This window comes from Ostrea edulis, chromosome 7 (assembly GCF_947568905.1).
Source record: "Ostrea edulis chromosome 7, xbOstEdul1.1, whole genome shotgun sequence".
Taxonomy (NCBI): Eukaryota; Metazoa; Mollusca; class Bivalvia; order Ostreida; family Ostreidae; genus Ostrea; species Ostrea edulis.
Genome location: NC_079170.1, coordinates 48,748,521 through 48,759,312, shown reverse-complemented (window position 1 = coordinate 48,759,312; position 10,792 = coordinate 48,748,521). Strand labels below are relative to the sequence as shown.

The 10,792-nt window shown below is 35.5% G+C and overlaps 1 protein-coding gene across 3 annotated transcripts in view; it reads right to left on the bottom strand.

Annotated features, from left to right (window-relative positions):
- The window catches only part of LOC125655823 (uncharacterized), a 16,056-nt gene extending 6,780 nt beyond the window's left edge, over nucleotides 1–9,276 (bottom strand). The window contains exons 1-3 of one of the 3 annotated variants that reach the window (XM_048886341.2): nucleotides 9,138–9,276; nucleotides 3,540–3,635; nucleotides 3,248–3,388 (exon numbers count right to left, since the gene is read on the bottom strand). In XM_048886341.2, the coding sequence (XP_048742298.1) occupies nucleotides 3,248–3,388; nucleotides 3,540–3,618 (220 nt within the window). In that variant the 5' untranslated portion in view covers nucleotides 3,619–3,635; nucleotides 9,138–9,276. Of the gene's footprint in view, nucleotides 1–3,247; nucleotides 3,389–3,539; nucleotides 3,636–4,378; nucleotides 4,805–9,137 lie in introns of those variants that run through there. The other 2 variants (XM_048886340.2, XM_048886344.2) reach the window with 2 other exon arrangements.
- Between the last annotated feature and the right edge of the window lie 1,516 nt (nucleotides 9,277–10,792).

The window sequence follows — 10,792 nt, the reverse complement described above, 5'->3', positions numbered from 1 at the left end:
TTCCCCAAACCTCCCCCAATTAAAAAGTGATGTCCTTGTGAATCTATAGGAAAAAATCATTTTATTTTAGCCTTTAATTACATGTAGTACGTTCAATATGGTCATTTCAGTACTAAGAAATGAAAGAAAGCGTTGCACGTGCATACACGCGCACACGTGTATGATTCCGAATTTTTGTTGATGTCGTTCAACAGGCATTTGTATCATATACCCACAGTATGAATTTCATAACGTTTCCACCAAATATAAGGAAGTTATAGCGATTTTAAAATCGTCCAATCAGAAATCAGCACACGTGCATGTACGTGATGAGCAGTAATTCTAACCACAGCAATTTGTAAGGAGTACCAAGACACATCTAAACCATTAATATCAATAGAATTTGACGAAAAACAAAAACGTTATCGTCCTTTAAAAATTGAACATTTAAAAAACGTTGCACGCGCATGCGCGTGTACGTTGGCATTTTTTTGCTACACCAATATATAGATACACATATTGTCTACGTATGCTGTGAATATCATCTCATTCGCTTCATAGATAAGATAGTTACAAACGTTTTAGTATTATCCAATCAAAATGAAGCGCACGTGCATGCGCGTGCAAATTGGTAATTTTGACCATGCAAATCAGTTAAGGGTCTCAATATCTACCTATGATATGAATTTCAAGCCATTTCAATGAACAACAAAAAAGTTAGACTGATTCCAAAGTTAGTGTACAAATTTCGTAATGCGCGTGCACACGCATGCATGCGCGTGTTGACAAAATAACTATTATTTTTCATATGTACAAATGATATACTATCATCCTATTTAGGTTTTATATCGCTTCCTTCAATATTCTGATTTTCCATTTTTTGTACCAAAATTGGAATGCACGTGCGCGCGCGTGCATGCACGTGCAGACAAAATGAATATCACTATGCACATCTACAAACGCTATACTATCATCCTGGAAAGTTTCATATTGATCCCTTTTGTAGTTTCTGAGAACACTACCGGACAAAAAAGTACCGGAGAAAAAGAATAATAATAATAATAACTAGTTTTAATTGTAACGGGGACCGTTACAGATGTTCCCCAAACCTCCCCCAATTAAAAAGTGATGTCCTTGTGAATCTATAGGAAAAAATCATTTTATTTTAGCCTTTAATTACATGTAGTACGTTCAATATGGTCATTTCAGTACCAAGAAATGAAAGAAAGCGTTGCACGTGCATACACGCGCACGCGTGTATGATTCCGAATTTTTGTTGATGTCGTTCAACAGGCATTTGTATCATATACCCACAGTATGAATTTCATAACGTTTCCACCAAATATAAGGAAGTTATAGCGATTTTAAGATCGTCCAATCAGAAATCAGGACACGTGCATGCACGTGCTGAGCAGTAATTCTAACCACAGCAATTTGTAAGGAGTACCAAGATACATTTAAACCCCGAATATGAATAGAATTTGATGAAAAACAAAAACGTTATCGTCCTTTAAAAATTGAACATTTAAAAAACGTTGCACGCGCATGCGCGTGTGCGTTGGCATTTTTTGTTACACCAACATATAGATACACATATTGTCTACGTATGCTGTGAATATCATCTCATTCGCTTCATAAATAAGATAGTTACAAACGTTTTAGCATTATCCAATCAAAATGAAGCGCACGTGCATGCGCGTGCAAATTGGTAATTTTGACCATGTAAATCAGTTAAGGGTCTCAATATCTACCTATGATATGAATTTCAAGCCATTTCAATGAACAACAAAAAAGTTAGACTGATTCCAAAGTTAGCGTACAAATTTTGTAATGCGCGTGCACGCGCATGCGTGCGCGTACAGAAAAAAGAACTATTATTTTTCATATCTACAAATGATATCCTACCATCCTAATTAGGTTTCATATCGCTTCCTTCAATATTCTGATTTTCCATTTTTTGTACCAAAATTGCAATGCACGTGCGCGCGCGTGCATGCACGTGCAAACAAAATGACTATCACTATGCACATCTACAAACGCTATACTATCATCCTGGAAAGTTTCATATCGATCCCTTTTGTAGTTTCTGAGAACACTACCGGACAAAAAAGTACCGGAGAAAAAGAATAATAATAATAATAATAATAATAAGAAACAGAGTAAAAACAATATGTTCCCAAACTTTGTTTGGGGAACATAATAATAAGAAACAGAGTAAAAACAATATGTTCCCAAACTTTGTTTGGGGAACATAATTAGTGAATTGTGAAATAATTGCTACTTGTATATAAACAGACTGATAAATACTGTAAACCAACTTCTATTCATGTGCGAGAAATTTTTGCAAGGTTTGCTAGAACCACTTCATTGCAAATATTTCTCCCTGTGAATCCAATCTAATTAAAATTAGATGTTAGATCCGCTCACATACTAGCTACTTTGTGTATGGAGTATGTGAGTGAATCTAAAATGTGGGTAAATCTAACATCTAATTTTTTAAATTAGATTGGCCGTGAACCAAACCTTTAATGTTTCTTGTACATTTAAGATAATCACGGTACTGTTCATCACTAGTAAATCGCGAAATATAGTCATCACGAATAAAAGTCGGTTTACAGTAACTTATTGAACTGGAGGACAACATGCAGTATCTTCATTTGTAATTCCTCAGGGGTTTCTACTTTAGAAAACACATGAGGACATTCTTGTTGCTTTAAGGATAGAATAATCTGTACCATTACTCTCTGTAAGTCAAGGGGAAGGAGGGGGACAAAATAACCCCTGCAGTGTCAACAATCCTACATAAGCTAGGTTACACTGAGCCAAATAAAGCTAGCTGAAATTCATGCATTACTTCAATTTTTAAAAAGTGTCAATCCATAGCTCTTGTCCGGGAATATTTCCTTTAGATTAGCAAAAATTTACATTATATCAGGACTAGTAAAAAACTATTGATATATTTAGCATGCAAGCATTACATTTAAAAAGCCCTGTCCAATGATTCTCAGTAGACCACATACATGTAACACGAAGTTGAGCATAATGTTTAGATATAAAAGTCCGAAATATATGAATACATTTTTAAAAAATCAAATACTTCTAAAACATGTTGTATCAGAAGATTTATACATACAACTGATATAATTGGGGAAAAAATCACTTCCTCAGGTATTCTATACGATTAATGGTCGCCAAGTCATATTATCTTTATAATAGGCGGTTATTTCAAATAAAAGCAATGAATAGTTTCTATCATTAAACCCCATACCTCTCATACAACAGCATACGACGACTATGACAATGATGATGGAAAGAAAGATAAGACCAATGATGATACCAACTATTGATGTAATAGAGATAGCAGTGTTCCTCACTTCTGTAAAACTCGAGTCAAACTCTGAATCAAAATCTGAAAATAAAACAAATTTTATTTCATAAAGGAATGAGAACATGTGTCTTGTTGGGTTTTTTTTTTTAATTGTAAAATGTCTTCACCATAATATTGTAGTAAATGAAAGTATTTATCCCTCTAAAAGATTTTGTTTGATTGGATTTCTTACCATCTGAATCACAAACAACACAAGTGAACCAACAGGCCACCAAAACCATCAACAATTGCGTATGTTGGATCCTCCACATGTTTGCTGTTTATTGATCTGTAAATTGATACAGTAAAAATATGATTTTTCTTGAATGAATAAATCTTCATATCCCGCAAACATCATCCAATAAAGTTTAATATTGCAAGCGAAGCTCACGTCGTGAGATGAGCTCGCTCCAATGATTACACAATATCCGTGATTTGCTCTTCACTCATTTCTGTGGAAACGAGGGGGTTATTTATATTTGGTCTTTCCTATCCCCCTCAAGACCGAATATAAATAAATCCCTCGTTTCCACAGAAATTAACTCTTCACCAGCTGAAAAATTATGAGGATTATCCATAATGCTTTCAGGAAAATGTCGTCATCACTGTAGTATACTTCATGGACAACCCCGTAGAAAAAGCAAATAAATAGTTTGGAAAGTACCATAACTGTTTTCAAATTCCAGACAAGCTTTCTCATATCATAAGGTTTTGTTGTGAATAATATTGCTTGGTTTGAAAGAGAAACAATCGTAGCTAATAATGACGTCACAATTATATTTCCAGCGTTAAATGAATAGACAGCAAGATATTATGGGTCTTCGCTCATCTAAACAGTCACACCGTATAACATATCATTTCACATTACTACAGAAAAATAAAATAAATATGGAACGTGTCTCTCTCTAGTCTACTATCGGACGAGCCGACGTCAACACGATGTACTTATTGCCAAAACTTGTTGGCATCATGTCAAAACGACTTCAATGAAGGTTTTCAAGAAAATTCATATTTTACACACAAAAAATTTACCGGAAGACAAACCCCTGTGGTCTCCAACAGCTGTCCAAGTCAGTTGCACTCACTTTACATTTTCTATTTCGATTATTATTGGCCTCCACTAGGCCCCTATACTTATACTGTACCAGTTAAGTTTCAAAAGATAAGAAACTATTTCCTTCATACACAAATATGATCTTCCTGTTATAGTTACACAGGAAATAATAACCTAAAATCGTCATTCCACGAATCGTGGCGATTAAAGCAATAACTTTTTCAAGATATATATATATGTACAGCGTGTGGATTTCTGAGATCAGCTTGATAGAGTAGCCTATCATATAATGAAGGAACTTTTACCTGTCTTATTCCGTAGTATTTCACTATTTTACTTTTTCAGATTATTTTCGAAATTGAGAATATTTTGTATATCGATCCCGTGCAATATTGGATCACTTCCCATACCCGACTTTATTGTGTAGAGGACGTGGGTAGCTCTCGCTGTGTCGGTTGGGTCAAGGACCCAGGGGCCGCTACGGTAACAGGATTGGTATAACCACTGCAAACTGACTGCCTTGGTTCGTCTATACACGCAAACACAATTCCTTAATTCATACCCCTATCCCTTGACAGTACTGACATTTTGACCCAATATCTCATGATATGGGATTTTTTAGCACCCCTAGCTACTTTTATTTTTCTTTGCCTTTCATCTATCTATGATACTGTCTATGATAGTGTCATTTGATGTTGATTTTATATTGATTTTGATTTCTTTCAGATGTCATTGAAAGTTATGAAATAACTTTCAATAATTGTGTAACTATTTTTTTAAAAATCAATTAAGTGTGGTAGTATCGGTCTATATTATCTCCATTTCATTATTTTCTACTTACTTGTCTACGTAAATTCCTATCTTCATATTCGAGTTGTTTATTTCATGAAACAGGAAGAGAGTTATCTTTTATTTTCAAACGTATTTTATGTCAAAACTTCTCATCGGTTACTTCTAGATTTAATATCAAATCACATTACAGGTAACTTTTACTTTCATTCTCGTGCTCGGAGCTTCTTCTGAGCCAAACATTGCAACAACGTAAATATCAGGAGTTGCCACACCCTGAATTTTTTATAATTGTTTTTTTATTTTTCCTGTATAGTTATATTTTTCTCTCAAGCCACATTCATTCCCCGGGATTATTATTTTGGTATTTATCATACAATTGTTGAACTTTATGTAAGGGTTAATGTACGAGTATCGCTCCATTCCTCAAAAGTAATGGACCGAGGCCCCGAAGGGGCCGAGGTCCATTGCTTTTAAGGAATGGAGTGATACGAGTACATTGACACACTTAAAATCCACTGTAAACATTAATAAAAACTAAATTTTAATTTAATTTTAATCATGTCTTACGTTTTTCATTCTTTTATTTCATGTATTTATATCTACATGTACTTGTATAAAGGTTGACCTACTTTCCAAACTCTCCATTCCTGAAAAATAATGGCGTGTTCGAACAAAAGAATGACGTCATAGGTGGATTTTAATAAAGGTTTAAAACTTTATTTATTATTTTATTACTAGTCTCACTCTAGGCGGACTCAAACTTACCTGGAAAAATGTAAAGGGTTAAATACTTTACATAACACGTATCATCATTAAAAAAACGAAGTAAAAAGAACATATCAATAGTAGTGGCAGAATGCTCAACTACTACATAAGTAATCCTAAACGCCCATTGGTTAGTGGGGTGTTATTTTTTTTTCCACCGAGGCCTTTAACCCGTTTGTTTTACATTGAGTTCTACATTTGGTTTGGTAGTGGTGGAAGGACATATTTATGCAGGATTTAGAATCACTGACAGTAGGTTGACTTTGACATATTTCATACTTTTAACATTGAAATCATATATAACTTATATGATATATACTACTCAAAATTTGATAAGGATCATAGATATTTTTCTGTTTAAAAAATTAATAACTGCATAACTGGCAATATTGTGTCCAAGTGAAATCAAAAACGTCTTCAACAAACTTGCACGTGCATTTCATGCCATGGGAAAGGCGTTTTTCATCACAGTTTATGCTTTTGCTACCATTGCACGATTTTCACTCAGGCATCGGTGTCTGATTCTTTCTAAAATTTCAAACTCACTTGGGTGTTTACACTACGTTTATCAACACAATGCCCCCTCAACGTGTAAGGCGTCGCCTGACGACAGAACAATTGGGCAGATGTATTGGAATGCTTGACGCTGGCTATTCACAACGTGACGTTAAAAATGCACTAAACGTCAGCCAGAGCGTTGTAAACTGGGCCTGGAACCGACAGCAAACTTTTGGCACAGCAGCACGCCGATATGGGGGTGGTCGTCAGAGGTCGACAACCCAACGCCAAGACCATTTTGTGGCTCTTCAGGCACGACGCCATCCCTTCTGGACAGCAACCAGCCCACGTAGCGACCATCTGAACGCCTCGGGGGTGAATGTGTCCACTCAGACGATACGGAATCGGCTTCATGATGCAGGTCTCAACTCGAGAAGGGCATGTGTTCCGAGTTCCTCTGACTGTTCGACACCGGCGGGAGGGATTGGACTGGGCTGAAGATCATGTCACTTGGACACAGAACGATTGGGTTCAAGTTCTGTTCACCGATGAGTCCAGGTATTGTTTGGACTTTACAGACAGGAAGCACCGAGTGTGGCGACGACAACGTGAACGTTTCCATGATGCCAACATCAGTGAACATGACCGTTATGGTGGTGGTTCCATCATGGTCTGGGGTGGAATCAGCAGGGATGGAAGAACAGATCTTCATGTCCTGGAGAGAGGAACAATGCCGGGGGTGTGGTACCGGGATGAGATCCTCGATGATTACGTCAGACCCTACGCTGGTGCTGTTGGCCCTGAGTTCATCCTGATGGATGATAACGCCCGTCCTCATCGCGCCAGGGTGATGGAGCAGTACCTTCAGCAGGAGACAATTGTCCGTATGGACTGGCCAGCGCGCTCGCCGGACTTGAACCCGATGGAACATGCTGCAGGTTGCTCTTTCACGCCGTAGAGCACAACCCACGACTTTGGCAGAGCTCGGAAACGCCCTCGTGGAAGAGTGGAACAACCTTCCCATTGGAAACATCCGGATGCTTATTGACAGCATGGCTCGACGTTGTCAAGCCGTCATTGATGCAAGGGGAGGTCATACCCGGTATTGACACTTCATCGACTAAGTGTAATGATGGACTATCCCCAAAAACTGTAATTCCTTCTCTGGTTTGCTGTTAACGTTTTGTAATGAAATGCCTTTTGGTGTTGTTATCAGATTTCAAGCATTCCGTATTGATAAAAGTTCATGCCGTTCATGAATTTTCATTCATAACCTGACTAAACACGTTTCTGAGTCAAATTTATGTCTTTTGTTATGTTAGTGGTAAATTACACACATATAACCTAGTGATCCTTATCAAATTTTGAGTAGTATATTAATCTATGATTAAAAGTGTGAAAAGATATTATCTAAGAGAATTTATTTAGTTACTGTTTTAAACTTTTAATTGTCATAGGTTTTGAATGATCAAGGATATTTTCATAAATGTGTACGTACATTTGTATTATAAGACACTGTAGTAAAGTGTACGATATTGTTTGAGACGCTGTAGTAAAGTTTATGATATTGTGTGTAGATCATATACATAGAGATTATTACCAATATATCCATTAAATCTATTGGGAAAGGATTCAGCCCATAGTCGGTAGGTTAGAATAAAATGACCATACACTTGTATCTTTGTATTTATATTTAGGATTAATATAAATCCCCATGTATGTAAATAAGTTCAAACTATTTAGTATTTGAATGATGTTGTGTCAAGGGGAATAACTCCAGCATTAGTGGTTGTTTAGTAATGTATGTGTCTATGATTTTATGACGAATTAGTTTAAAATGTATTTATAGATTATGATGTTCTATATGCTGATTGTTATACATGTACTTAATTTTTCTTAATATGATTCTATTTATCTGCTCTTTTTTTTTTTTTAACCCTGTTACAGTAAATTAATTTTATAATTATAAGGTTTTAAAAACACGGTGCTCTTGGCTCTTTTTACTTACCATAGACCATTTTACAGTCCATATAAACTTACTGTTTTTCACAAAACGGTTCTCCAAGAAGTGGAGGATACTATCTTAAACCAACCAACCAACTTAGAGAATTCTCAATCGTAACTACTCGGCCGTTTCCGCAAGTTACTTGCATAGTTACGCTACATCCTATCCTCCTCTAGATCAGCAAATGAAATAGGTGCAAATATAGAAGAATTTTTTTTTTTTTTTTATCTTTTCAAGGTTTTTATTACAATATGATGTTACATGCATGTGGTGAGTATAGCTTAAAAATGTCAAACCCCTCCCTCCCCTCCTTAAGTATTCTTCGCCCCCCCCCCCCCCATCCCATTTTCCTTAACACAGGCACTCGACGTTTTAAATATCTAATTTAAAAAAATGTCTTCCTGTAAACATAATATTCACAAGGTAGTGAATATTATGTTTACAGGAAGACAATTTTTTTTATTATAGTGTCACGGGGTCTTACAACAAGAAGAACTCTTGGTGCAGGTTTCAATTAATTTTATTTGTATCCGACATATCCGATACTCCAATCATAAATATGATGATGACCTAAAATGAAAATGAAACATTCACACATACATCTCTCACATACGATAATTTGAGCAACAAATTATTATTAAATAGATTAAAACGATTTAAATAAATTTAGTTCTTACCAGTTATATATCGTTATATCCCGTAAGGAATATATCCGTATAGGGTATCTCGGTGTGAGACTTACCCTGATGTACTGCGTTAAAGTCTTGTTAATCTCTAAATTAATCCTAGCTCATCCTTTTATACAAGCTCACACACATGCGCACACTACTACCACTCCCTAAAAACTTGTTTTGCAACTTCTAATAAAATACTCACTCGCTCTACAAATACCTAACTCAGCAAAACCCTATTCACAAAACAATTACGTGACACCACGTACACAAGAACACAACACGAATACGATGGCAATGCATGAATGAATTAGTAAACAGGTGAATGATTGAATGAAAGTGTATTGTATGGCAAGCCCTTTTACTATTTATTCGTAAAATAAGATATCTCTTTAAACAAGAGAGATATCTCTTTTGGTTAAAGAGATATCTCTGTAAGTTAGAGATATATCTTTCTACGCTTGGGAGATATCTCTTTAACCAAAAGAGATATCTCTTTAAACAAAAGAGATATCTCTTTTGTTTAAAGAAATATCTCTTTACGCTTGGGAGATATCTCTTTACGCTTGGGAGATATCTCTTTCTCTTTGAGAGATATCTCTCAAAGCTAAAGAGATATCTCTCAAAGTGAAAGAGATATCTCTCTAGCGTAAAGAGATATCTCTCTATCAATGTAAAAAGAGATATCTCTTTAAGTTAGAGAGATATCTCTTTAAATTTTCAAAAAGCGATATCTCTTTAGATTTTTCCCCCGGTGATCATAATGACTTCTCCCTGTTGCATTGTCATTGAAATGATGTAACCCTATTTTTTAACCAAGCAAAATACTTCTAGTGTTTAAATGGCGGGAAAGGTTGAAGAGGTGGTTGGGGTAACATTATCAAGTTGCCGAGAGGCGAAATCTAGTCTAGCACGCATATTTCATCAATTTATTGTGTTTGTTTTTGCTACTTGTATACATTTCACATGCGGAAAAAGCAAAATATTCGCCCGGGATTGCAGCCATCAGGGTGTTGCTAAAACGCGGAACGGAAAACGGAACGGAACGAAATTTAAGACTGAGAATGATTAGTGTAGATAAGATAACGGTAAAAATCGGGGAGGGGGGGGGGGTCATTTTGATTAAAATCAACAATTTGGGAATTGTTTACAAGCGATCAAACAACTTTATCTTAAAATTTTACATCATAAATTGATTAAGCGAATTTAGTTAAACGTTAGTATAAGAATTTACAAAGCATTTTACGAGAATTTTGAAATGTCGGCATTGACAGAGGTGTTAGCGAACAGTGACACCTATGGGTAGAAAATGAAAAGAACACACGTGGTTTATACCCCCCTCCCCGTGGCAAAACGTCATTAACGCACATGTACTTGTATTTACACATAATACCGTGTACATGTGCATGTGTGTACTTACAACAGGGGGTGTGATATGTATAAAACAATAATAATTCATTGTCTTATTTAGTTATCGCAGTTATGGAATAATATACCAGAATTTTTAAAATATTACCCAACATTGGAAACTTTTAAATCCACTTATCTTAGAAAAAAATTTCATTCGGGAAATTAAAACCATATAGATTTGTTTTTGATTATTTTCAGTTTTATTTTTATTTGTTTATTTATTTATTTTGTTTTATTTTCAGTTTTAGATA